A 27,917-nucleotide genomic window follows, 5' to 3' on the forward strand; every position below is an offset into this window, starting at 1 on the left:
CGTGCGCATGCACGCACGCGCACACACACGTATATAAAACTATTTAAACTTTTGGGGCATAGTATTTGCCTATCTATAACCTGCAATTCCTATGAGGGTACACATGCTCTTAAAAGGCCACTATTACAGCACATCTCTGCAACTACAGATATAGTAAATGTTCAGTAAAATATCTGCTGAATTAATATTCTGATTGTCACAATATACCACAGTATTTAGTGGCCACTCTTTTATTAAAGGATAGCTAAAATATTCTATTTCATATATACATATAAATTACACATTGGGAAAATAGAGCCAATAATGAGTGCATGCATGAACATTACTTAAGCTCACTTTCTCTGTAAGGCCCTGTTTAACTGGTAGGATCAGGTATACATTTATATAAATTCAATGAAAAGAGGCAACTGAATGGCTGCTGAAGAACCTTACAGAGGGAAAAACAGTCCAGAAGGAGCTCAGGGGTTCTGTAAGCAGACTCTAGCCAGCAGCCTCTTCCTCTGTTTGTGCTGAAGCCACTGTGCCTCTTGTCTGCATCTTTCTCATTCACTGTGGCTGGTGTGCAGCTTTGATTGCTATTCAGATGCTTCAGGCTCTGACCCCACCTGACCTGTCTGATCACTCACTGGGTGTCTTTAGTACTTGAGTAGAATCTGATGGTAGAACTCCAGGAGAAGCCACTAAGAATAAATCAGAGGCAACTTTCCCTGATTCCGACATGATCCTGGGGCTCTCCATGAGAAGGAAGGTAAACTATCTTAGAAGGATGAGAGGGAGACATTGAGCCATGCATCTGATAGTCTAAGGATGTTAGTATTTGTGGCTCACAGTCATTTGTTTTCCTGGTCATTTTTCCCACTTTAATGAATAAACAGCTAGAGGCTGGGGAAATGACTTGGGGACTAATGATCTTGCTGCTCAGTTGTAATGATCAGAGTTTTGGATCCCAGTACCTACTTCAGGCAGTTCACAAATGCCTGGAACTCCAGCTCCAAATGATCTAATGCCTTCTTCTGGCCTCTGCAGGTACCTGAGCACACATGTGTACATAAACTCACAAAGACACAGACGCATGCACACCTGCACATAAAAACAAATCTTAAAAAATAAATGGCTAGTTGAACAGCTGAAGTCCTAACTCAATAGGACTGCAATTGCTTGTACATGGCTCAGGATTCTATACATAGATGATAAGATAAAGAAAGGCAAAGACAGGGCTAACACATCAGTTTGGATAATGGTTTTCTATGGGAGACTGTGAGACAGAGAGGAGGACTAGGGAGTTTGTCAGGAACAGATTCTCTCCCTCCACTCAACATCTTCTGACTCTAAAACTCTGGCATACATCCTGGGCATTTATGTTTTCACACAGATTTCAGAGAGTCTGGTTCATGTATCACCTGGGAAGGGTAAAAACCACCCAGAAGTAAATACTGTCTATATATCTCTTGAGGATTGAGAGCTGAAAGTGGTGCTTCCCAGAAGACAGGTGTATGAGAAATACACAGTATGTAGTTGAATAGATAGAAACAAAGACAGATGAAAGTTTCCCTTCTTAAAGATATACTGTGTGTGTGTGTGTGTGTGTGTGTGTGTGTGTGTGTGTGTGGCTGGAGCTCTTGTGAGCTGCCGTGTGGATGCTGAGACCTAACTGAGGTCCTCTCCAAGAGCAGCCAGTGCTCTTCTCCAGTGAGCCATCTCTCTCCAGTCCAGATGATACATTATTTTCGTTTTCAAATTAATTATTTTTTATTTTTAATGTGTTTTTATTGCATTGTATCAATCAGGATTCTCTAGAGAAACAAAACTGATAAAACGAATCTCTGTTCACATATAAACAGGACTTATACGAATGGCTTACAGGTCTGAGTTTGGTCTGACTAAGTCAACAATGCCTGACTTGCAATGGAAAGTCCAAGAATCCAGTAGTTGTTCAGTCCATGAGGCCGGATGTCTCAGCAAGTCTTCAGTAGAAGCTGGGATACCAGAGAAATAGGCTCTAATGCCAGAAGGGTTGGCAGACAGAGTGACAGCAGGCAGGCAAGGAAGAAGAAGCACTTTCTTCTTGCACATCCTTCTCTAGGCTGCCACCAGAGGGTGTGGCCCAATTTCAGGTGGATCCTCCCACTTCAAAAGACCCATATTTAGGGCCAGTTTTCCCACTGCAAATGATTCAGTAAAGAAAACTCCCTCACAGGTGTGCTCAGTCACTTTGGTTTTAGTCAATTCCAGATGTCATTAAGTTGTCAACCAATAATAGCCACTACACACATTTGAGTTAAAACATAATTACATTACTTTCTCCATTTCCTTTCCTCCCTTCAGCCCCTCCCATGTCCTCTCCCTTCAATGCTTCCCACTCCCTACCTTAAGTTGATGGCTTCCTTTTCTTTTATAATCACTGTTCCATATATATATAGATAGATGCACAAACATAAAAACAAAACCTACAGTGTAAAAAAATAAAAAAAATAAAAATATGAATTAAAATAAACAAAACAAATAAACCAGAAAAAAACCCCAACCCACAACCTACTGACTCCTCTGTTTTTGTTTGTGACTATACAGTTTCAGAGCTGACCACTTTGAATTAGATAAAATTTGGGTGCTCATTCCTGGGAGAGGCAATTTCTCCCTCTCTCAGCTAGTTAGTTGCTGTAATTCTTTGTCTAGGGGTGGGAACTCATGAGATTTCTCCTCCTTCCATGTTAGCATGTCTATTATTCAAGCAAAATATCCATTAATTCTTTGAAACAAAGAGCTAATAGCTAAAACATATTAAGCTTTATTCTAAACTCATTAGATATATTCACTAAGTGAATCCTGGAATAATTCTATGAGGGATATATTTTTATAATTCCAACTTTATAGAAACAGAATCTGAGGCTTACAGAGGTGAAGGGTTTATCTGAGGCACAAGTTTATGGGTGTCTGGCTCCAGGACACCAATACACTGCACTTTACCTTGTAATTTACTACAGACAAGAGTAGAACCACAGAAAAGGTACATACGTCAAGAAAAAGAAAACAGTCTGTGCACTGTAAGAGGTCTGGGACTGGAGAGGTGACATGTCCAGGTCTGGAGTCTAGCTGCGTGCTCTGAGTTCTGCAGTTTTGCTTACATTCAGAAGCCAGGGAGTCAGCCATGCATAGCTGCTTACCCTAGACGGGGACTGAATGAGTTAAAATATACAAAATAGAATAGTATCAAGCACACAATCAGTGCTGCATATCATATTTTTAACCACAATTCCTCCAAGCTTAGTGCTATGGGTGATCTTAAAATACAAGATAATCAGTCAGCATTAATGCTCTCATGTTAGGGCAAAGGGCCATAGACTTGGAGACCCCGTGAAAGTGTAAGATCAGAACAATGGATGGAAGACAAATAGATTTGTCCCCTAGTTAATTCACTAACTCATTCCGAGACACATAGAATGTGAATGTATTAATTACACTATCCTAACTATCATAGAAGTTAACCTTGCTTTTAAATGTTTTTTCTTTTCTATCCCTCTAGGGACAGTTTTAATTCCAGGAACCACTCAGCTGACCCAGAAAGACATCCTCTATAGACTACAATCTTCAAAAGCTAAGTGCATTATTACTGATGATACTTTGGCCCCAGCAGTAGATGCCGTGGCAGCTAAATGTGAAAATCTCCACTCCAAATTAATTGTATCTCAGCACTCCAGAGAAGGCTGGGGGAACCTCAAGGAGATGATGAAGTGAGTACCCTGAATTTTAGAACAGTACCCTACAAAGAAAGGCAATAATGAAAAAAAGTATCCAACTCAGTAGCAGTGAGGTCAACGCAAAGAAAAGCAGTAAGTAATGAGAATAATCCGTGATTGTTACAGAACTCACAGTTGGCAGTGCAAGCTTTTTGGTAAGAAGGGGTCTCCTTGGGATAAAATAAATAAGGAAGTACAAAGCATTCACTGAGGTAGAGAACACTGTACAAGAGGCTTATTGAGGAGTTCTCTTGTGAAAGATGGAAAGGATGAAGGACTGGGCAGAGGAAGAAATTGACTTTCTATGCATTCCCTGTGAAGCTCTCAGCGAACACACTGGGAGTTCTGGGCTGTGGATGGATCTCAGGGCTGTGACAGTCTAAATGTCCACAATGATCAGTTTTGGATGAGGGTTCTCCCTAGCAGATGCGTGATCTTGAAGGTGGATGCTCACATCTCACAAGTCAAAGGATGGAAACAGAGGTAGCTTCTACCTTGGGGGTGAATCCAAGTCACTGATTCAGAAGTTGAAGAGGCCCAAAGCAGATAGGTTTTCAAATCCTCCTCAGAGGTCAGTCATTCATAAAAACACTGCAGATTGTCCTTCACAGATATGCCAGTGACAGCCACACCTGTGTGGACACAAAACACGACGAGATGATGGCCATCTACTTCACCAGTGGGACAACTGGGCCTCCTAAGATGATTGGACACACCCACAGCAGCTTTGGTTTAGGATTGTCTGTCAATGGAAGGTAATTTCCCAGAACTGTGGCTATACTATAAAATCTGCAAAAAGATTGATTTGTAGACTGGTTTTTGTGATGTGGCAGAAGACGGCCTTGTTGGACATCAGTGGGAGGAGAGACCCTTGGGCATGAGGGTGTTCAATGCCCCAGTGTAGGAATGCCAGGACAGGAGGATGGGAGTGGGTGGGTGGGGGAGAACCCTCATAGAGGCAGGGGGAAGGGGGATGAGATGGGGATTTCTGAAGGGGAGACCTGGAAAGGGAAAAACATTTGAAATGTAAATTTAAAAAATATCCAAGAAAAGAAAGAAAAAATAAAATGTGTTTTCCAACAAATTAGATACTTTTGTAAAATTATATATTTAAATTTTTACATACATTTATATGCATGTAATTCCTATCAATTCAACAGATTTATACAACTGTGCTATTTGTATTCCAGGTTCTGGCTGGATTTGATAGCCTCCGATGTGATGTGGAATACTTCAGATACAGGCTGGGCAAAGTCTGCTTGGAGTAGTGTTTTTTCTCCATGGACCCAAGGAGCATGTGTTTTTGCACACTATTTGCCCCGTTTTGAATCAACTTCCATCTTGCAAGTAAGGCAGCGTAGAGGAGGTTCATGGTTAGAAATGTGTTAGCAGAAGTAGCACCACTGATGGGACTGGCAACTAAAGTAAACAGAGATTGGGAGTTTTCAGATGTCTACATCTACAAAGCCCACAAAGACAGGAAAAGATCTGAGTGCATTTCCATGCAAATAAATAGTTTTATGCTGTGCTGTGCCTCTGGCCGATTAACACTACAGTTGAGACAGAGTTTGCTTTTTCTCAACTGCAGACCCTCTCCAAGTTCCCCATCACTGTCTTCTGTTCTGCACCAACTGCCTACCGGATGCTTGTGCAGAATGACATGAGCAGGTAAGACATGTTTGCAAATGGATACTAGTCCAGGGGGAGAGGAAGAGGAAGTTCGAAAATGAAAGACTCATTTGTCCAAAACCACACATCTGACCAGTCGGTACAGTACGGTTCAGTGTTTTCTTTCTCTTGCCGCTTTGAGTTCTTCCTGACATTTTGTAGATGGTTGCTGTGTCCAGAGCAGGCTCTTGTAAACTTGGAGAGGGGAGGGAAGATTAGACCGTGTCTAGAGCTATGAATGCAATGGTTATAGTTCATTTTAAAACAGAGGAAGGTATTTAATCTTTGGAGTGACAGCTATTATCTGAGCTGAGATAATAGACAGGTCGTTCCACTTTGCAAATTCTCAGAGAGAACAGAAGTAAGAATGAAGGCTTTAAAGCTACTGTGACTCCATTTTAAATGCCTGATTATTGCTCTGAAGATACTGTTGCTGTGTTCACAGCTCAGCAATTCATGTGTTGATGCAAAGCACAGCTCTTGCTCCAAAGAGAGTAATATATAGTTTATTCTGAGCCAAAAATAATTGACTATAGGCCAAGGACATGGATTAAGATGTGGAAGTAACTACATAAACTTTCTAGTCACAAAACGGAAGGGAGGCATAAATCAATGCATTTGCCCATACACTGGTGAGAGCATCAGTTGGTAGCCTACAAGGGAGCCCAGAAGGGATTTCTTCTTTAGGTTTCTAGTGTTACAATAGTCTTGGTTTTAGAGTTTGTGAAGACCAGTAGTCTTCTAAGTTTAACAATATATTCCTCCAAAAGTTTTACCTAATAAAATGAGAATAAGATTAGATACACGATTTAGTAATATATGATTAGTAAGAGTGCCAAGGATAATTCTGGCCCCCCATCCTTGACATTCCATCTCACCGCACTCATGCTGTACTGCTCTTCAGCCTGTGAGGTCTTTCACATAGATGTGCCATTTTCAGAGTACCTTAGTTTGCAGTTGTAAGATAATTTTTAATTAGTGATTTAAAATACCATTATTGAAAGCTGGGCATGGTGGCACATGCCTTTAATCCCAGCACTCGGGAGGCAGAGGCAGGCGGATTTCTGAGTTCGAGGCCAGCCTGGTCTACAAAGTGAGTTCCAGGACAGCCAGGGCTATACAGAGAAACCCTGTCTCAAAAAAACAAAACAAACAAAAAAAAAACAACAACAACAAAATACCATTATTGTGTGTAGTGGTATACTTAACCCCAGCACTTAAGGAGGCAGGGACTGAATTCAAAGTTAGCCTAGTTTAAAAAGCAAGTTCCAGGGCTACATGTCTATAGGGTTGTGTGTGTGTGTGTGTGTGTGTGTGTGTGTGTGTGGGAGAGAGAGAGAGAGAGAGAGAGAGAGAGAGAGAGAGAGAGAGAGAAATGTGCGGAGACTGGGGGATAGAGAGATAGACAATGGGGGTATCATCTCTAAAGATAGTGCTTCTTTGCAACAAGTGATCCCCACCTGGGGGGGGGTGGGAGAAGAGAAAAAAGAAACCTGGCCTTACAGCGATCTTCTTATGGCATCAGGTATTTCTTTCTATTAGAATGGTCTGCATATGGTCTCTAGTGTTATTTTCCATTATAGCTATCTGTTTCTGGCATCAGGTGCTACATTGTATCAGAACAATCTACTTATTCTGTATTCCCAATTCCCATGTCTTGCCATTTCTCTTTCTCTACCTAACTCACTCCCTGTTATTGGAGAAGCTATAAGTTCAACAGTTTGAAGCACTGTGTCAGTGCTGGAGAACCCATTAACCCTGAAGTGATGGAACAATGGAGAAAGAAGACGGGCTTAGACATCTATGAAGGATATGGACAGACAGAAACGGTACCTGCCCCACTGAAGACAGGATTAATGGGATTAGTTAGATAAATAAAAGCCAAAGTGTCTAATGTGTCTTGATCACTGGAGGGATAAGGAAAGGGGTGGTTAGGAAACTATTTTTTAAAAATAAAGAAAAGTTTGAGAAAACCTAAATTGAAAAAAACAACAGTTAACTGCCAACTTGAAAGCATGTTTGTGTGCCGATGGCTTGATGTATCCCATACCCATAGCTTAGTTTTCTGGGAGCAGAATGGTCTCTTGTTGAAATTCAAGATGATGTTTACTATATACATATATATACATCACTGTTTTATTGGTTATGTTAGGTTCATTTAATAAAAAGAAGTTTTAAAAATAAAAAAAAAAACAACAAACCTTTGTAACAGTTTTGATAAAAATGATTAACTGATCAAGCTGAGAATGTCCCAATGGTTTTAATGAGAAAAAAAGTATTGGATCTATGTGACAGGGGACTTTCTAAAGAGTCACAAAAGTTAAACCAGCCTGGGCTCTGTGAATGAGCAAATACATAAATAATAATGTAAAATAAAATGGGCTTTTTAAAGAACTCATGCAGATAAAAAACTGTAGGGGGTTTCTGGTTCCCTGAATTATTAAGTCTGCTGGGAGTCTCCTTAGAAATCAGCTGCTAGGGCTGGAGAGGTGGCTCAGTGGTTAAGAGCACTGAGTTCAAATCCCAGCAACCACATGGTGGCTTACAACCATCTATAATGAGATCTGACACTCTCTTCTGGAGTGTCTGAAGACAGCTACAGTGAACTTACATATAATAATAAATAAATCTAAAAAAACACAAAAAGGAAAGCGCTGCTAAAGCATTCCTGTAAATCCTGCACATGAAAGGTAGAGGAAGGAGGATCAAGGTTGTTCTCAGCTACATTGTGAGTTCAAAACCAGCCTGGGCTCTGTGAATGAGCAAATACATAAATAATAATGTAAAATAAAATGGGCTTTTTAAAGAACTCATGCAGATAAAAAACTGTAGGGGGGTTATGGCCTAGGTAGTGCACTTTCCCAGCACATGTGAGGCCTTAACTCAATCCTCAGCACCAGCAAGGAGCTCCAGAGATCAACAAAGTAAGAACAAAGTGGTTATTTTGTAGCAGAAAGGGAGACAAGATGATCAGAGAAAGGGAAAAGTGGAAACATTTTTCATTGGCCATGCCTTATTTTTAATGTTCAAACTTTTAAACCCTGAGAATTATTACCTGGAAACATTGACATTCCAAAATTAAACACCTATAAAAATGGACACATATTTAGATACAACCAGCATAGTGACCATTGTGCTAATCTACGTAAATGTTAATATATTCATATAATTTATTTTCTTATATTTCTATTATATATACTGGTAAACTGTCAGTTTCTGCATTCCATGAGAGCAGAGGTTTGATTGGTTTTATGCTGACTGAATGCACAATAGACAGAGGCATATTTTACACTGCTTATAATATTACCACACTTTGTTCTCCTTGCCCAGGTGCTGATCTGTGGAAATTTCAAGGGGATGAAAATTAAGCCCGGCTCAATGGGAAAGCCTTCTCCTGCTTTTGATGTGAAGGTTTGAATGTCCCCTTCCGGGAGAGCGTTTGCTCACCCAACACACCCTCACTCTCTAGATATACCTTAAGTTCTATACCAAAAGTGAACTGGGTGAGACATGTTCGCTTAAACACCTATATTTTGCCATGGATTCTGGGCACTTACAAGAGTTGATCTGTTTACTGTCCAGAAAAACCCTAAGATATACTACTAATAACAACATTTTGCAGGTGATTATGCAGAGAAATTAAAGAACTCAGCCAAGTCCCTGCAGCTCGGGCCTCTAGAGTGGGAACACAATCTCAACCAATCTGGCTCCAGTATCTACACTCTTGGTCACACTGTGTGGAGTCAGGATTGGGACCTGCTGCAGGGATCAACCAGGCCCAAGGTGGCACAAGTTCATAGTGGCTGTAGCACACACTTCTCTCTCTGCCTCCTGCCTGGTTCTTCCCGGCTTTCTTTAACTAGGGTCCTTATTATCATCTTATGCTGGGGTGTAGACAAAGGATTTACACTATGATTTAGATTTAAAAAGAAAAAAAAAAAGCAACAGTGGCAAAAGTCCATTTGCAGAGGACGAGGCCCAGCCTATACTTAACGGAAGCCTAGCTGGAAGACGGGGATCAAGGTTTCCCAAGTTCATCAGATCATACAAACGACAAGGTTGCTTGTTTAAAATAGTCTTTCTTATTTCTTTTCCCTGACTTAATAATATGACACAAGAGTCTAGAATCCATGTTTTACAAAGACATATTGCTCAACAACAAAAGCAGGCTGCAGAACTTCATAAGTGATCCTAGTTTTTTTTTGTCTATAAATGTTCCAGAGGACATTACCCAAACATGATTTGGGTGGTAGAGGTAAGGAGATATTTTACTACTCTTTCACATTTTGGCAATTTTCATTTTGTAACATTTTGTACAATAATAATGGGTAAATAATAAATTTAACAATTTAAAGTATACATAAAATGGTTTTAAGCTTATATTCTGGCCCAAAAGATTCAAAGCTAAAATTTCAGATATGGCATTAAATAAAAATTCCCTTAAATAAGCTGACGTGCTCTATTCTAGATTTTAGATGAAAATGGTGCCACTCTTCCTCCTGGACAAGAAGGGGATATTGCTGTTCAAGTTCTTCCTGAGCGACCATTTGGCCTTTTTACTCATTATGTAGTAAGAGCTTTATTTTTAAAATATGTTTCCTATTTATTCCTCAAAAGAATAGTTCCAGCATTTGGGATACAGAAGCAGAGAGGCCATGGATTCAAAATCATCCTCAGTTACTACAAAGCTAGTTTGAGGGCAGGTGAGACCCTCTACCACAAGTATTTGGTCACCACTCCTATTTTTATAAGAAATTTTGTCCTTCCTTGAGAGATTCATTGCTCTGAATAATAGTCCCACAGACAGGTAATCAAAGAACATTTTCTTGCCAAATAGCACATTGGTACCCTCTCCTTGGAAGTAACCCATCACAGGTGTCTCCTAACATCCGTAGACCCTGTTCAGCTAGCAAACAGCACACACACACACACACACACACACACCTCCCTATTTTTCTGACATCTGATTAGCTCTCTCCCACTCCAGAGCAACTAGAGAAAGAAGAAATGGGGCCACAAGATGAAGTAAATTCATTTCACTAGAAGCTTTCTTATCTCTCACCATGGTATATAAGTTAGAACATTTCTATCAATATACTAAGAGGTCCAGACCATACCTGCCAGTGACCTCTATGGAAGGCAGCAATATTTTGCTTGTTTTCCTCTTATGCCAGGTATAGAACTGGTCTCTTCTTATGCAAACCAAACCATGCCAAAGAATACCTCTGCTTTGAATTAATAAGCATTGTGCATTCTTTTAACCATCTCTTTCCATGGTAGTGTTAGGTATTATTTAGAAAAAGGCTTAATTGTGCCTACTCTCCAAATCTTAGAGATGCTGCAATATTTTGATCTTAGAATCTACATAAAGCATTCTCCAGAAGTTGCACTGAGGCTTTGTAACTCTTATTTCCTTTATCCATGCTTGAAATTCATTCCTACTTGACCCTGGCTCCTCTTCATTCTGAGGCTTCTCAAAGGAGCCAAACTTCCCTTTTCTTTGAACATTTAAAGAATTACTCGACAAAAGAGTTACATTCATAATACTATGAACAAAATGCTACTTATTTTGCAGGATAATCCTTCTAAAACGGCTTCAACTCTACGAGGGAATTTCTACATTACTGGGGACAGAGGGTACATGGATGAAGATGGCTATTTCTGGTTTGTTGCAAGATCAGATGATATCATATTATCTTCTGGGTAATTTTCTGTTCCATATATGCACGTCTACTTATCAAGCATTCTGGGGAGAATCTATAGCTCACCCTTATTCCTGTCATGTTTTCCTAGTTACCGAATTGGACCATTTGAGGTAGAAAGTGCCCTCATTGAACATCCTTCCATCGCAGAGTCGGCTGTTGTCAGCAGTCCAGACCCCATCAGAGGAGAGGTGAAAAAAAAACAAAAAAACCCTGACTATCTCAACTTTTAACTTCATTGATCTAAACGCATACTTCGATCCTTTGTATGTGTTACATGCACATGTGTGGGTGTGATTTCCCTGTGTAGGCACAAGTGGGTACTGAAATACTTTCCTCAGTTTCTTCTTCATCCTGCTTTTCCGAGACAAGGTCTCCCCCTGAAACTGGAACTCACTGTTTAGGTTGGATGGTGGGCCAGTAAGCCCTTGTTCCCTCTCCTCCCCCACTACTGGGGTGACCTGTACTGCTATGCACGGCTACCCCACTCCTAACCCCCGCTCCATGGGGCTTGGGATGCCAACCCAGGTTCTTATGCTTAAGCAGCAAACACTTTTCTATCTTCATAGCCCCTAAACACATACTTTAAAACAACATTTCACTTAAGTGACCTTACTTATTAATGTTGCCCTAAAACAAGGACGGCTCTCTTCCAAGATTATTTTTCCCAAGTGATCTTTGATGCTGGAGGATAGCCCATTGTGTTCATGGATGACCCTGAGCTGTTTCAGCTCTTGAGCAGAGCTTATGTTAGTCCTATTTGACTGTGAAAGAGACTATTTGGGGTAGATGAGAGGAAGGAACAGATAGTTTTTAAAGTGTCTCTATGGTACATGTCACTCACAGGGTCTTAGCTTTTCACACACCTTGCTATCTCCATCAGTTCTATCTGCCTAGGCAAATGCTTATTTGGGACAGGGTGAGTGTTGAGCCTTTGGGACCAGGGTTGGCTTGGCAGTCACCGGGTATCCTAGAATATGATACAGCCAAGATCTGTAGGTGGCTTACAGTTCCTCTATAGTTGCAGGGTCTTGGTGAAGTATTAACATCAGCTGGAGTGAGGGGGAAAAGTTTGAATTTTCCAACACTGGTGGGCTACAATACATCCTGGCAGAGGATAGAGATGGATGCCTCAAGGTATCCAGGCACAAAACACAGCAATGTGCTGCAGGCCACACGCAGCCATTTACTTTCTGTGGCAGGCCTGTGCTAGCCAGTTTGGCTCCTTCTTTAGGAAAGGGCTATAGCAGATCTTTGATTAGGTAGCAAGTTTCAGAAAAATTGATCAAAATCAGATAAAATGAAGACTTGAGGATACTATCCCAAATATAATTTTTGTTTGTTTGCCTCTGACAGTCCTTAAGCTTACTCTGTACTGTTTACTACTGCCTGTTTTAAGAATTCCTAATACAGTTAGCCCAAACTACATTTGACAATCTTCATGAATTTTAACTTATTCTCGGGTGAATTATCAAAAAGCAAAATAAGATTTTTACATGAGCATTTTCTTAACTGTTATGTTAATATCTTCTCAGTTGATTTTCATACTTTAACATTTCTAAAGAATTTCACAAGCTGCTTTACTTGGAAATTTTATTTTCCTGGAAGATGTAAGTCAATTGTGGTATGTGCATCAGTTGTGGTTTGGTATGTGCTTAGTATGAGATTTGATTCCCAGTAACTCCCTGCCCCCCGCCCCAAGGTGTGCTTAGTTATTTTCCTTTTTTAAAAATGACTTTTTAATTTTTGTTTTTATTGATGCATTGCTGCTTTGCTTACATGTTTATCTGTGCGAAGGTGTCAGATCCCCTGGAACTGGAGTTAAAGACACTTGTGAGAGCTACCATTTGGGTGCTGGGAAGTAAATCCGAGTTCTAGGGAAGAGCAACCAGTGAAATTTTAGTTACAAGTTGTCACTTCTTATCAAATGGCTTTTCTAAGTGACTGTTTCAAATAATTTTCAATTAATCTTTTTTCTCTGATTAAAGAGTAAAGAAAATAAATTTAGTAAGATTTCAGTTTCTAAAGTACAGGGTACTTAATCAAAAGAGTTGCAAGGGCCTCTCTGGACTGTAGCCATGTTGGGAATCTGGATTTGGTGCTAAATACTGTGTTTGCCTCAGCTAGAGAGAGTTGTGCATCTAAGGGAAGCAGTGAGTGATAGTGCTGGCAGTGTCCAGGGGAGAATAAAATAGACAGGATCCCAAACTTCTTCCTTCTCCATTAAAGGTCCTAAAACTCCTGATAGATCTCCCAAAACAGTTCTGGGTAGGGCTGACTTTGGGGAATAGGATTGGTGGGCACAGCACTAGCCATGGTCACTTCTCCTGCTTCCTGGTTATGTAAGTGGGTCAGAATAATAGCAAAGGGGCTGACGGTATCATTACAGCCTTGTATAAAGAACACATGGAAAAGGCTGGGTGTCTCTGGGTTCAGTCTTTACTGGGGAAAAAAATAAGCTAAGTGTAGTAGTGTAATCTAGTACTTGGAAAACTGAGGCAGGAGAACCACTGTAAATTCAAGGCCAACCTGGTATAGATGACAAGACTCTGTCAATAAAGAAAAGAAACACAAAAGAATGCATGGTCTGAGTTCCCTTCAACAAGGGCTGAGCTGAGTAGGGCCTAGAAGCTGGGCTGTTACCCAAGAGTGTGCTGCTTACTTAAGTGTGCTGCTGTGTTTCTAAGTGCAAGCCAAGGGCAGAGGTAATCAGACTCAAATCAGAACACACAGTTCAACATGTAGTTAGAGTGGGGGTTCAAGGGTGAGCCTGAGCAAAGGAGGCTGCACCAGCATTCTGGTATTGGGAAAGACTGAGCTATAGACCAGCCAGCTGGCTCAGGAGCACAAGCACTCAGCAGGACTAGACTACACCAGGAGCTCACCCCAGTGCTTCATCCACCAGGCAGATTCCCACTCAGAGAAAGCAGACAAGACACTCCAAGGCATCGCACACACAACAAATCTGATGTTCTTTAGGTAGTAAAGGCTTTTATTGTCCTGAATCCTGATTACAAGTCCCATGATCACGAGCAACTGAGAAAAGAGATCCAGGAGCATGTGAAGAAGACTACAGCGCCTTACAAATACCCCAGAAAGGTAGGCATCCCTGCGACCGGTGATGTCTGTCCAGTGCTTTGCAAAGTTTTCTATTGGTTTTTTTTTTTCTTTTAAATGACCTTACTCCTCAGATATACTCTGCAAGAGGTTTCAAACAGAGCTAATGACAATAGTTAATCGAAAATTCCGAGGCTAAACTGAAGCCCCCAACATAATTCAGTCAATTAGCTCACAATGTTAATGTAAAAAACAAAAAGAACAAAACCTAACTTCATCCTTTCACCTAGAATTTGAAACAGAGCTCTTGAGTAACCGGCATGACCTGAAGGAAGTGAACAAGTGCTGGTCTAACCTCTTCCTCCCCTTACTACCAACAGGTAGAATTTATTGAAGAGCTGCCAAAGACTGTCAGTGGGAAGGTCAAAAGAAATGAACTGAGGAAAAAGGAATGGATAACAACTTGAACTCCTCCACTAATCACCTGTGCGAGAAACACAGTGTCTACAAGTCTGCAGGAACCACAGATTATGTGGGCAGACTGCTTTGAAACTGGATTGAAAGTATTTTGTAGTTATGACATCAGAGGCTGAATTCTGAAATCAAATAATCATTATTGAATCCTTCTGCATTCATGTCAATGTTCCTGTAATCTGCCAACATAAAATGAATGTCGTCAAATGCCGAGATGTCTTAAAATGTATTTTAGGAGCAGATTCTAAACTAAATCTCTACCCACGGGTTTTCAAAACGTAACTGAACAATTCTAATATGCTAATATACAAATCAGAACAAATCTTCAAACTTTGAAAAGAACCCTATTTTTAAGAAACTGTCATAATTCTTAGAATATTTACGTAACTAAAACTTTACTAGTCATATTTTATTCAAATAATTTAAAAATATTTTGAAATTTGTTTGAAGGTCAAAGTATAAAAGAAAGCTGCCACGTTCTATGGCTAGTTATTAAATTTAACCTAATAAACATGGTCTGTAAAAAGTTTTTCCTTGTAGTTATGATAGTTTGATAAATTCAGCAAATGTTAATATATGAAATATATGATATTATCTAAATGTTCATGCTTGGAAATCTAGGAACAAGGATTGCTTCATGAACAGATGACAGTTGATAGACTACTTGGCAAGAGTGCACGCCATGTAAGACACGTCCCTTCTGTTTGTATGAACTGCTCAGGTGTAGCTGCGGTGCTCAGATATGCTGAGGCTGCGTAACGTAAACCCTACTGTTATCTTTCCTGCATAAAAGTCAGATAAGGCGTATACTGAAGTAAAAGGCAGTTTAGAAGAGAGTCTTATCAATGTCTCATTGAAGGTCTGAGTCGTAAAGAATTTTTAATAGGAAAACCTAAATTTCTGTCATGAATATAGCTTGTTTCTGGAGAGCTGAAAGTTAGCCCTTCTGAGGAATGAGACAGAGCTTTGCCATTGGTCCTTTCTTTTTGAAGTGTTTGTTCCCATTTAAAATAACCACAGCATTTTCTATCTTGTTGGTATTTCCCAACAGGGCAACAATAGAAGGCTTTTCCGTGGTTTGGCCCATTATTAGAAACAATAAGCCGCTTAGATCTTCTGCCGCACTTGCATAGAGGCGGTGTCATTTTTCCAGTCTTCCAAGGCTCTTGTAGATTAACTGTAGATGTTAGTACAGAGGGAGAAACTCTACAAGAAGTTGTTACTGGGGAGCAAATAGATGATGTAGGCTTTTCTTCATGAATAGTGAAGGTCTGCCTTTTGGCTCTCGGGGAAGCTGGGGGACTAAGTGAATTCCTTTTAGTACCACCTGAAAGGAGAGGATCTTTCCTCAGAACTGAACGATGTGCTGCACTGGCATGAACACTGGTGAAAGGAAATGGTTTGCTTTCAGGTAACTTAAAAGCAGAGGCATCGGAACCTGGGTGTTTGGCTCCTTTTACATTATAGACTGTACTGTGAGGACTCTTATACACAATAGACTTAGATGTCTCAGAGTTTTGAGGAGTTTCCTGAAGGTCTTCAAAGTTTTCATAACTAAGGGTTTCTGGTTCTTCTGGAACAAGTGATCTCTCTGCAGAATTAAATGAAGTACTGACATTTGTGTCACTAACAGGAGGCTTACAGTCTGTGTCTGGCTCAGCCTGAGATGCTGGCAGTAAAACTACATCTTCCCACTCAGCCAACATTGGTAAACAGTCAAAAGTATGACCCATTTCTACATCAGAAACGTGATTAACAGACGGAATGGTTGTAGATACAAGCACTAAGTTGGAGTTAAGGGTTGAGGACTTTGAGCTGTCATTCAATGCAAGCTGATCACTTTTACTTGGCTTTTGCATATAAAGAGGTGGATTCAAGGTGGGAGAATGCAGTTGGTCCACAGATGTCGACGACTTGGTAGTGAAAAGAGGAAAGCTATGTTTGATATTGTAAAGATCTGCTTTCACGTTGCTTTTTGGTTGCAATTGGCCCTTTATACAGGAATTCACACAAACTGAATTCATTTGGGCATTTTCCTTTGCATTTACTGTACTTTGGGGCTCCTTTTGATATATGCTGGGACCCTGGATACTAATGTTGCAAGTAGCTGCTTCTTCAACTTGATCTGTACCCAAATTTCTGGCCAAAATCTTGGGATTCTTCTTAGTGAGAACCTATGATTCCACAGACAAATCCATTGCTTTAGGAACCGTATTTGTTATTTCTTACGTAGACATTATATATGACAAGAAAAGGAAAAATGCCATTGGTGCATAAATGACTACACACATGAAATCAACATTTTAATGAACATGACTACTACCTGAGGACTCAAAATGACAGAATAAAGTGACAAGACACCACTAACCTTGTTCAAGGACCTGGTAATTTTCATTAAGCAACCATCTCTGATCATTTTCCAAGCAAGAAGAGCAGTGTTCCGAGAATCATCTAAGCCTGAGGAAATAAAAGTATCAAACACTGAATGCTGTGGTACTACCATAAAGAAATAATGGAAAACAGATTATTTTAAATAGAAACTGGGGTGTACTGTTCCTTTTATGACCACCTGCTGATTTTAATCATCATGATTGGCCTGTGGGGAGCTATGAAAGCACTATCATGGGAGAGAATATGGCTTGCATTTACACAGGTGAAAACTTGTCAGCCAGCTCCCAAACACATCACCAGCCATCTATACACACCAACATTTGTGAAAAATTAGTCATGTTCAGTTTTTTTTCCACTAGTTTATCATATTATCTAGGCACTTGTATTTCTAGTTGATGTGCTCAGTATTTTCATTATTTACTTATTTATTTTTAAACCAACTAGAACCACTAGATGGTGGTCTTTATCTAAATTCAAGAAACTGGAAACTCAAAACTCAGAAATAATTTGAGTTATATAGCTTAAGAACTTTTTTTAGCTTACAAGCTATTAAAAATACTTTGTATCTCCTAAATGAAACTAATATGAAATGTTTTACAAAAGTTAAATGACTTATATAATGAAATAATTATGAGTTTATACAAACCAGAATGTTCTCGTCCTGAAAATTCTATTCCCACTTCCTGTAAGGCACCACTCAGTCCTTTGGGTTTTCTCTTATAAAAAAGCTAATCAAATAAAAAAAGATATATTTCTAAAAATACAATACTACTACAGAGGTCACAAAGTTATTTCTCATATCTTTTAGTGCTATCAGGTTTGGAAGTTATTATTGCTGTGCTGTCTCAAATATTTTAAGATACATATTTATGTGAACATTCCAAAAGATAAACACCTTACTTATAAAATTCACACCAATAAGTGTAACCACTTTCAACAGAAACAAGGTGAGCATACTCCCATCTTTGACTCTTACCCTGTAAGTTGCTCTGAGATCAATCCAAGAGTTTAAGAACACAGGTTTTAACAGCTGCTTTCTTCTACACTCATACTCTAGGCAAACGCCCAAGTCCCAGTCTGCATATGGATATTAAAATAAGAGTCAGTGGTGTCAGTGTGTTTTCATTCACAAATAAAATACACAAAACAAGATACGATAAAACAGTAAGATTTAATTTCTGCACTAGTAACGAGTTAGTGGTAGTGTATTTTATCTTATCTTATACCTTATAGAACTTACCATTAAGAAATTATGTTGATGACTGTTTCAAAGTGCTATCTTCTGGATATGTACAAGTGTGTGTGGGGGGGTGCATATGTGTGCATGTGCATTGGTGCAAGTGGTCAGTGTGTAGGGCAGAGGACAGCCTCAGGTTGTTATTACTCAGGTGCCACCCATCTTATTTTGAAACAGGACTTCTTATGGGTCTGGAGTGGCGATGCCAAGCATCCTGAAGGCTTTTGGACAAAGTTCAGGTGCTTGGATGTCCTGGACTGAGCCTTCACTGCCCTTGGTGGATAGTTGCTACGCATCTTTTGCTATTCTTACGTTTCTTACTGTTAAAGGCCTCTCTCTGAAAGCTAGTGCTGGAATTGTAAAAAAAAAAAAAAAAAGCTAGTGCAAACAAGAATGAAATTAATGAAAAATCCCTGGGAAAAAAGTTACACCGGAAAACTGAGTCTTTTCCAAGAACTTATTACTTAAATTAATATTTAGATCTTTAATGAGTATTGTTAGTAAGCAAGAGATAGAGGAATTGTTAAAGAAGAAAAACTTAGGGGAATTTTAGAAGCTGACAAGCTATAATTGAATTGCTGAGTTTTTAATGTTCAATTTTAGAAACAAGGAAATTGTATGAATAGGAAGAGATTTTGATCATGCACATGGTACCTCCCAGAAGGCAAAAGCAAGCAGTTTTAGAAATCCTGGTATTCTTCTGTTCTTTACAGAAGTGTAATAAAGATAGGAATCATATTGAAATGAGGATTAAAGACAGAGACACAGAGGAAGGCATCCTGGCTCAGGGAACTGCCTGCTTTCTGAACAGACTTGTCAGACCAGAACTTCACTGATAGACTGCCCTTGCTGAAGCAAAGGGGATGGACAATTCTTTAAGAATCAAAGAAAAAGGACGATGGTCTTATGTCAAATATAAAAGAAATATAGTGGAAGGAAAGGAAGAATTAAGTGAGGGTTAGAGATTGAGCTTTTGTAGAAAGCCAAGTTGATATAAAAGGTAGTATAAAGTAACTTTTGATATATTAATTTTATGCCAAACTGAAACAGAATCAAATTCAAGTAGAGTCATCCTGCCAGGCATTTCTGCAACTGCAAGGCAATCTTAAGGAAGATACTGAGTTGAAAGAAAGTTGATTTTAGCATAATATGAATTATTAGTTTTCATAAAATTGCTGTTTGATCGCTTTGTTCCTCTTAATAATCTTACATAATCAAGGAAGACCTTAGAGGGAAATGTACTTTGAAAAGCTATATAATCAATGAATACAATTTCTGAGGAGATGATTTTATGCATATAAAAAGCTGGAATGAGACAAAAGCTGTCAGAGTCGGAAAAGCCATAGTGAGATGTGCTTCCTCTCTGTCCCACCTCTGATGAAGGGAAGGCCTGTCCTGTGCCCTTCCCTTCTCCGCTCTGCACCCAGCCTTTGCAGAGCCTGCCTTCAATTGATGCTAGTTCCCAGTACTGGAGAATCATTATTATTATTTTGTTTGTTTGGTTTTAAAGTGAACCGGCTTTTCTTGGTTAGGATCTGTGTGGTTCTTCATTTTCTTTCTCTGGTCAATTAGGTTAACAAACATAATTCTAGTTAACAAGACTGAAACCAGAAATGAAGCACCAAATAGAGGCAGTGCTACTCTATTGGTTTTTTGGTGGGTGAGGCATATGTATGTGTGATATGTTATGTGCCACGTACTCATAGTGTGAGGGTGAAGGTGTGTGTGCACATGCACGTGTACGTATATGTGAACATGTGGACATACACGTGGAAGCCCAAGACTGACATTAGAAGCCAATCGCTCTCCAACTTATCTACTGAGACAAGTTCCTCACTGAGCCTAGGACTTGCTGACTTAGCTAGTTTGGCTAGCCAGCTTGCTCTTGGGAGTCCTTGTCTCCACCTAGTGTACTTGGAGTACAGATGGACCACTATGCTCATGTGGCTTTTACATGGGTTCTGAGGATGCCAGCTCTGGTCCTCGAGATTCTGCAACAAGCACTGTGCCTGTTAAGGAACCTCCTCGGCCTCAGTACTACCCAGTGTGATTGACAGGCATCAGTCACGCTTTACCTGACCAAGTAACAAAAGCACACAGTTTCACTTCAGAAGTAGAAGGCTCTGAATCCCCAGCAGCAAAACTGATTTTCTGCTGCTGCTGAAGCTTATGGATCCATTTACAGAACTGGGACAAGCAAATCTTCAGGGGGACTCCTTCATCAACTTGAACCTGATAAGAGAGCCACAAAATCTGAATCCAACAAATGAACTTCTGAGCCACTGAGCATTTATTATAACTCTGCACTGTGGGGGACAGAACACAGAGGAGGTTCTGACTGACAAAGTTTACCTAGTAAAAAGATGTAACGCATACAGGCAAGAAATAGTGCTGACTTGAATTCACCATGGTAACAGAAACAAGGCTGGAAACTCTAAAGTTTCATAGAAATAAAAGACAGTGAGTTGTATTATTAGCTCTGTAAAATAAACTCTCTCTGGAGGTCAAACCTTGGCCTTCCCCCTTCCTAGGTGAGCTGCAACCCTTGACCTTTATGTTTATAGAGCTCTTTTGAGTTTTTCAGGATTCCAGTGAACTTTAACTTTTTATTAGTTTTTTTTTTTAAGATTTATTTATTGTTATATGTAAGTATAATGTAGTTGTCTTCACACACACCAGAAGAGGGCATCAGATCTTATTACAGATGGTTGTGAGCCACCATGTGGTTGCTGGGATTTGAACTCAGGACCTTTGGAAGAGCAGTCAGGGCTCTTAACTGCTGAGCCATCTCCCCGCCCTGCAGTGGACTTTGAGGGGACACCATTTCTCCTAACACCGAATCAACTTAATTCCAAGTGGTATGTAGCTTTTATTTTTCTTTTACAAACTAACATTTTGAGCTTCTAAAATTTGCATCATACCTGTTTTTTGTTGTTGTTGTTGTTGTTTTTTAATCATACCTGTTTTATCCCTGTCAGTTCTGTGCAAAATTCAGAAAGAATTGGATGTTCTTGAGGCTGAACGTAAGCATGGAACTCAGATTCAATCTCTCCAGTTGCCGTATTCAACAAAACTGCTGGAAATTCAACTAAATAAAAGAACCATGGGTTAACACTTAAATATATTTTACTTATATTTATTGTTTTTTCTCTTCTTTGTTCCTTCCTTCCTTCCTTCCTGCCTGGCTGGTCTGGAAATCTATATAGCCAGTAGTTCTCAATCTATGGGTCACATACCCTTTGGGGTTCAGATGGCCCTTTCACAGGGGTCGCATATCAGATATTTATATTATGATTCATAAAAGTCACAAAACTACAGTTGTGAAGTAGCAATAAAAAGAATTTTATGGTTGGGGGTCACCAAACCATGAAGAACTGTATTAAGGGGTCACAGAATTGGGAAGGTTGAGAACTACTGCTTTAGATTAAGCTGGTTTCAAATTTATAGAGATCCACCTGTCTCCACCTCTTGAGTGCTGGGATTAAGGGTGTGTCCCACCATACCAGGCCTGAATATGTGAATTATCCTAAGTATACACTTCTTTCATAATAGCATCATTAAACAATCAATTCTAGTAAAAGCTTATTACAATACCCAAAACAGTGAGAAGCAAAGTTATAATAAAGCTGTGCCATGGAATAAGTCAAAATATCAAAAGTATGTCCATTTTGTTTTACAATTAAACATGAAGACAGCATGAATTAAAGTATACTTTACTATTGAAAAGCCATATTTTTCAGTTCTATCTAATCAAAGTTTTAAATGTAATCTTAAAACAACTAGCTACTTTGGATAATCACATTCAGGTATCTAGTATTTTATTCTTTTTTAGGTGAGAGTTTTTGTATTACACTACGAGCTTACGAGAATTGTTTTCTTATTGGCTGGCTTATATCTGGGATGTTTATGAAGACTCTTAGAGCACTAGCTTTGGCCACTGGCCATCCACACTTACTTATTTCAGGGCCACTGTGGTGCTTCCCATCATTCCAGCAGGTAGACTCAAAGTCAACGACAATTAAGTAGGCATACAACTGTTCTGCAAAAGGCCATAGTGTTCTTAGGTTCCGGCGATGTTCCAAGGGCAAGGTTTCAAACTGTAAAGTAAACGTGGGACTTACTCAATCTGCTTCCTCCTGGATTTCCACTTGCTGGTGTAACTGACTTTCTCCTAATTAATCCAAGCCGCCTAAAAATGCAAAACACAGGAAGATCAATAAACTCATTTACACCGCAGTTAGGATATGCTATCAAACTAATAGCCCCGAACAGATGGCAAAATCATCACTAATGTACTGTAAGTGGAGCTGGGTGTGGGGGCCCACACCTGGAGGCTCAGCAGTCAGCAGGCCATGGCAAAACTGAACTGAGGGACAGCTTACAGCACACAGCAAGACCCTGCCTCAAACAACAGCTACATACTGACTGAAGGAAAGGAGGGCTAGACTTTAAAAGTCCTGGGTCCTTGTGCTAATGGCCATCCTCTCTTGAGTTTAGTGTCCATTTTACCTGAACGGGCTTCACAAACACTAATCTTACCTGTTCACGTTTTATAGTAGTACCGAGGAGCTGACTATAAAGATGCATTTTTCAAGCCTTTGCTATGTACCAAGGGGATGATGCCTGTTCTTAAACTCTAAAAATCTAGGGGAGGAAGATTACCAGAGTACTACTGGAAGGTAATCTATGATTAAAAGCAAAAACAAAACAAACAAACAAACCTCCCAACAGCAATACACTGCAGTCCAAAGAAGGAAAGATCCCAAGTGATGACGAATACAACTCTAAGTAGAGAGACACCTGGAATAGTTATTTTGGCTATTTGAAAAAGACAAGACGTGAGGCCAATGTAGGGATTTGGAATGAAAAACTAACATTTACTAGTCACTTCTTCAGCAAATATTTAACTAGGATGGTGACTTCTTTTAAACAATTCTAGGTGGTAGACATGTCTGCAACCCGTATTTTATGCACGAGAAAAGTAAATAATTTGCCTAAAGATGGCCATGGTATGTTAACCTTTGACAGGACTTTTCACGCTTGAAACTCATGCTATTCATTAATACATCAGATAGGGGTTTTGTTTTGGATCTGGTTTTGTTGTTGTTTTGAGAAAGTCTCACTATTTAACTATCGACTGCTTGAACATCACCATGAGGACCAGGCTGGCCTCCAACTTTCCATGCTGGTATTGTAGGTCCATTCCACTATGCCTGGTAAGTTTGATACTGTGTCCACAAATCTCAAATGTGCACAGCGCATCCAAAAATCTGTGCACAGCATATTCCCCCCCCCAAAAAAAAACCCCGAGAGAGTCTGTAGTAATTCTGACAATAAAACTGGACTAGGCAGGTCACTTGGGCGCAGTGGGCACTATGGCACCTGCCTGAGAACAGTGTGCAGAGCTGTCACATTCCAGGCGTTCCCAGGGGTCTAGAATGAACCGACCTGACCGAGCATGCCACGGTAGGGAGGACCCGGGGTTTCTCGGGCTCTTGCAACTTATCGCCAATGGCGACGTGGGGCCCGAGAAGACCGGGGCCCTTTTCAGATCCAGACCAAACGACTGCGGGTGACCACCGCCCACCCTAAGGGGAATCCCCTAGCGTACCGCGCCAGTCTCTTGGTCGCCATCCCGGACCCTGGGTTTCACAGAGTTCAACGGCCGGAAGTCGAACGCCCTCACTTCCGGTCTGTTTAAACGCCGGCGCGGCAGGGGAAGCGGGAGCGTGTAGAGCGGCGGCGGCCGTGGCCAGCGGTTTGTGGGCGTTGCGTGGGGGGCGGTTCGGGACCCGGGGGGCGTGGACAGAGGCTTGAGGACCCGGAGCCCCTCGCTCTGCGCTAGACGGCGCCTCAGGGAGCGCTTAAATTTCGCTACGGCTTGGATTGGGGAAAGGAGGCGTTGGTCCGCGGCTTTTTCTGTGAGGGACAAGCAAACTGGTTTGAGCCGCTTGGAGAGACAAACCAACCGTCACTCCTGTCCAGCGCTTTGCGGGAGAGAGGCCGCGACACGGTTTCCTGGTCGCCGCGGGGTCCTCAGCTCCAGCTGATCTTTCCCCTACAGCCTGATGGAGCAAGAGAAGGAGGAGGCGAACTCCAGGAAGAGGAAGGAGGCCCCGAACTCCTCGGCCTCGGCTACAGAGCGGGATGGACCTCCTTCGGATGTTCAGGACCGCGAGCCACAAGCCAAGGTGAGCAGAGGAGAGCCCCAGCAGGCTGGCCCGAAGTCACTTGTGGCTGGGAGTCACTTTCGCCAGCACCCGAAGGGTCCCTGCCCAAGCGTAAGGGCTCACCCACTGACCTCACTCAACTCTGCTCTCCTGTGTACCACCTAGCCCAGGCTCTCTCGATAGTTTAAAACTGACTTAGTGTCTGGTACACAGAATATTCACTTAACAAAAATTTATTAAGATCCGTATAACAAAATATTTCAGGAATATCCATGCACACCTAAACAGGATTCTCTTGTTTTTATACAATATGTATGAAGAAGTAAAATATGAATGGTCATTTTGATGGGGGATTTATCCTGGGGAAATGATTAAATGGAGGAATGATACCAGTAATAAGAATGTTTGCCCTAATATTTGTATTTTTTTTAATGTTTCATCGAAAAGAGAATTTTAAATATAAATTTTTCATTACACATTTAAAAATGCATTTAGCCTGAACCATTTTCTCATGTTAAAGTTGTGGTTATATAACTGACTGATGGGGAAAAATATAGATTAGGGTGGGGATGGTTATAAAGCAGATGGATGTTTGTAAAGTCCCCTGGGTTGGAAACGATAGTACAGAGATTAAAAAAGCTTGATCTTCGGAGTCTGCATTCCCGCTGTGGCTTTGTAACCTCTTTCTTCATTTCTTTGTTATAAGATGGGAGTATGGTGATCCCCACTAAAAAGTTCTAAGAAATGATTTAATTCAAAGAAATTTCTCAAAACTGTGTGGCTGAGAGTCAGCAATGTGGCTCAATAATAGAGGACTTGCCTTGCATGTGCCCAGAATTCAGTCCCTAGAACAGTCACTCAAAAAAGTGGTTAATAGTAAATACTTAACCTTAGCTCAAGGCCATTGTATAAGTTAGTGTCTCTATTGCTGTGATAAAACACCATGATCTCATGACCAAGATCATCTTGTTGAGGGATGGGTTTATCTCAGCTCTCACATCCAGATCACAGTCCTATTCACAATTCTTCACTAGAATTCAGATCAAGAGCCAGGAGGCAGTAACTGATCAGGAAGGGAGGAGGACTGCCTACCACTGTGCTCCTCAGGACTTTCTCAGTCTCCTTTCTTATACCATCTAGGACCATCTGCCAGGGGGCACCACCCACAATGAGCCTGGCCTCCTACATTGATCATTGAGAAAATGGCTACAGGCTTGCCTAGAGACCAGTTCTATGGAAGGCATTTTCTCCGTTAACATTCAACTAGCAATAATATCTGATGTTTGTTAAGTACTTAAGGTGTGTTGGTGGCTAGCACTGTTGTATTATTGCACAGCGATCTCTCATTGGCCCTCCCAGTCTCACTAGATAGAAGTATAGTTAATCTACAGGTAAGAAAACTGTGTCCTTAGGTTAAGGAACTGAACCATGATACTTGCTGTCAGGTAGTATGATGCTTGAACATGTGTAATATTCTGCTGTGTCCCAGAAAAAAATGAAAGTAATAATTATCTCTGAGTTGTGTAGGTGTTTATCTATTGTGTATTATTTCACCTTTTTCTATTATCTGAGTTTTATAATAAGCAAACACTACCGTAATAATCAGGCATAAGTAAGTACAAAACCTTTTAAATTAAAAAAATTTAATAGACATTTCAACTTATTTTTAAAATTTGGCCTATTAACACTAATTAATTGTCAAAATTAACTATGGTTTTCGTTAGATATATCCCTTTCAGAAAAACATTCAACATCCATTCATTATCTTCTTTTAAAATAAGTACTTGATAAAGCCTTTTTTTAAAGATTTATTTATTTATTATACATAAGTACAGTGTAGCTGTCTTCAGACACTCCAGAAGAGGGAGTCAGATCTCGTTACAGATGGTTGTGAGCCACCATGTGGTTGCTGGGATTTGAACTCCAGACCTTTGGGAGAGCAGTCGGGTGCTCTTACCCACTGAGCCATCTCACCAGCCTGACAAAGCCTTTTTAAAAGAACCAAGGAGCTCCCTTAAATTTTCTGTTGCTGTAGGATAAATCTGATTGTGTTAGGTGACACTGATATGAGGCTGTGATGTGTGATCTGGTTACTTTGTCTCCACTGTAACTTTCATGGCTTGCAATATACAATTTTGGACCCAACCAAGCTACATGACTTGGCTCCAGAGTTTAAAGCGGCCACCACCAAAAATCTAAACCAGTGTTTTTCAATCTGTGCGTCCTTTTACAGGGGTTGCCTAAGATCATTTGCATAGATCATAGAATTCATAACAGTAATAAAATTGCAGTTGTGAAAGTAACTTTATGGTTGGGGTCACCACAACATGAGGAACTGTATTAAGGGACTGCAGCATTAGGAAGGGTAAGAACCACTCCTGTAAACCCTAGGGCACTTGCTTCTATGTATTTATAATAGAACTGGCCCCTGCAGTGTTTGTCCCTAATGGAATAGAGTTCTTGAAAGCATGCATTGCATTTTAATCATCCTACTGTAAGCACACAACTATATACATAAACTGTACCAGTGTTTATGGAATATTCTAATAACATCATACCACAAGTAACTATTTTAGACATTTATTTTCAATTAATTAGAACAGTCCTTGTGTTTGTGTCTATATTAAAATTATCAGAAACTTGATAATTGCCTTTTTGCCATTCCTGAGCATTATGGCTTGCTGTATTCTATTTGTCTTTGTAGAAAGCTCGCTTATCTACCATTTTATTTACTGACAACTGTGAAGTAACCCATAGACAGCTGTGTGAATTGCTGAAGTATGCAGTTCTGGGTAAATCTGCTGCTCCTAAACCCAGGTATGAGATAAACTGTTCATAGAGCAGAGGTCTCCCACTGGCTTCTAGAGGCCTATTCGTAGGGTGTTGACATAGATGTAGATGGTGGATATAGACAGATAGATAGATAGACAGATAGATAGGAAAAGTTCAATGATACATAATAGATATAGTTTGCAATTTGTGTATAAAAATCCAGATTGGTGATTTCTTCAAAAAACTTAAAAATTTAGCAACCATCTCTCTGTTTTCTCACCAGTCAGCATCTTTTTCAAAGGTGACAGAGATGTAGCAGGTTTTAGATAAGGGTGTGTGTACTCTAGTGTCCTTCCTGGCATACTTTATTCATTATATCTCTCTGGCTATTACAGATACTGTAATTTGCTTCCCCTGGTGTGAATTTGATAGAAATCACAAAATGTTATCTTAATAATTTTGGTTAGTCTTTTACTTTTCTTATAAAGAACAAAGAGATGGTAATATTTGAATGCTTTCAGTGATATTAGTGATGTGAAAATTAAATTTTTATGTCTGTCTTAGTTATGGTTTCTATTGCTATGATGCAAAATCATAACCAAAGTAACTTGATGAGGAAAGGGCTTATTTGGCTTATACTTCCATATCATTGAAGAAAGTCAGGATGGGAACTCAGACAGGGAGGTGGGAGCTGATGCAAAAGCTATGGAGA

General features: G+C 40.2%; 3 protein-coding genes across 14 annotated transcripts in view; 2 read left to right on the top strand and 1 right to left on the bottom strand.

Moving 5' to 3' along the window:
- Acsm3 (acyl-CoA synthetase medium chain family member 3) overlaps positions 1-15,164 on the top strand; it is a 23,652-nt gene extending 8,488 nt beyond the window's left edge. For 4 of the 6 annotated variants that reach the window (XM_021168281.2, XM_029479300.1, XM_029479299.1 and 1 more), the window contains 11 exons: positions 3,521-3,728; positions 4,346-4,489; positions 4,925-5,081; positions 5,323-5,402; positions 7,105-7,231; positions 8,733-8,813; positions 9,871-9,972; positions 10,978-11,105; positions 11,196-11,295; positions 14,084-14,203; positions 14,542-15,164. In XM_021168281.2, coding sequence (XP_021023940.1) covers positions 3,521-3,728; positions 4,346-4,489; positions 4,925-5,081; positions 5,323-5,402; positions 7,105-7,231; positions 8,733-8,813; positions 9,871-9,972; positions 10,978-11,105; positions 11,196-11,295; positions 14,084-14,203; positions 14,542-14,628 — 1,334 coding nt within the window. In that variant the 3' untranslated portion in view covers positions 14,629-15,164. The remainder of the gene's footprint in view (positions 1-3,520; positions 3,729-4,345; positions 4,490-4,924; positions 5,082-5,322; positions 5,403-7,104; positions 7,232-8,732; positions 8,814-9,870; positions 9,973-10,977; positions 11,106-11,195; positions 11,296-14,083; positions 14,204-14,541) is intronic. The other 2 variants (XM_021168283.2, XM_021168282.2) reach the window with 1 other exon arrangement.
- Eri2 (ERI1 exoribonuclease family member 2) lies at positions 14,857-23,933 on the bottom strand. 3 transcript variants are annotated; one of them, XM_021168279.2, is made up of 9 exons: positions 23,875-23,933; positions 22,385-22,452; positions 22,219-22,302; positions 21,224-21,351; positions 20,339-20,495; positions 18,003-18,103; positions 17,673-17,754; positions 17,004-17,092; positions 14,857-16,809 (listed from the first exon to the last, which is right to left on the bottom strand). In XM_021168279.2, the coding sequence occupies exons 1-9, from the start codon at positions 23,895-23,897 to the stop codon at positions 15,478-15,480; spliced, it is 2,064 nt and encodes a 687-aa protein (XP_021023938.1). In that variant the 5' UTR covers positions 23,898-23,933; the 3' UTR covers positions 14,857-15,477. The 3 variants fall into 3 exon arrangements, with proteins under 3 accessions (XP_021023938.1, XP_029335157.1, XP_029335158.1); XM_029479297.1 differs by lacking the exon at positions 23,875-23,933 and adding an exon at positions 22,985-23,053 and having other exon boundaries at positions 15,316-16,809; XM_029479298.1 differs by lacking the exons at positions 17,673-17,754; positions 20,339-20,495; positions 22,219-22,302; positions 22,385-22,452; positions 23,875-23,933 and having other exon boundaries at positions 15,316-16,809; positions 21,224-21,303.
- The window catches only part of Rexo5 (RNA exonuclease 5), a 52,168-nt gene continuing 47,712 nt past the window's right edge, over positions 23,462-27,917 (top strand). For 2 of the 5 annotated variants that reach the window (XM_021168285.2, XM_029479296.1), the window contains exons 1-2: positions 24,328-24,454; positions 27,138-27,250. In XM_021168285.2, the coding sequence (XP_021023944.1) occupies positions 24,332-24,454; positions 27,138-27,250 (236 nt within the window). In that variant the 5' untranslated portion in view covers positions 24,328-24,331. Of the gene's footprint in view, positions 23,480-23,958; positions 24,022-24,327; positions 24,455-27,137; positions 27,251-27,917 lie in introns of those variants that run through there. The other 3 variants (XM_029479294.1, XM_021168284.2, XM_029479295.1) reach the window with 3 other exon arrangements.

The sequence above is a fragment of the Mus caroli genome, chromosome 7 (assembly GCF_900094665.2).
Source record: "Mus caroli chromosome 7, CAROLI_EIJ_v1.1, whole genome shotgun sequence".
In the NCBI taxonomy this organism is placed as follows: Eukaryota; Metazoa; Chordata; class Mammalia; order Rodentia; family Muridae; genus Mus; species Mus caroli.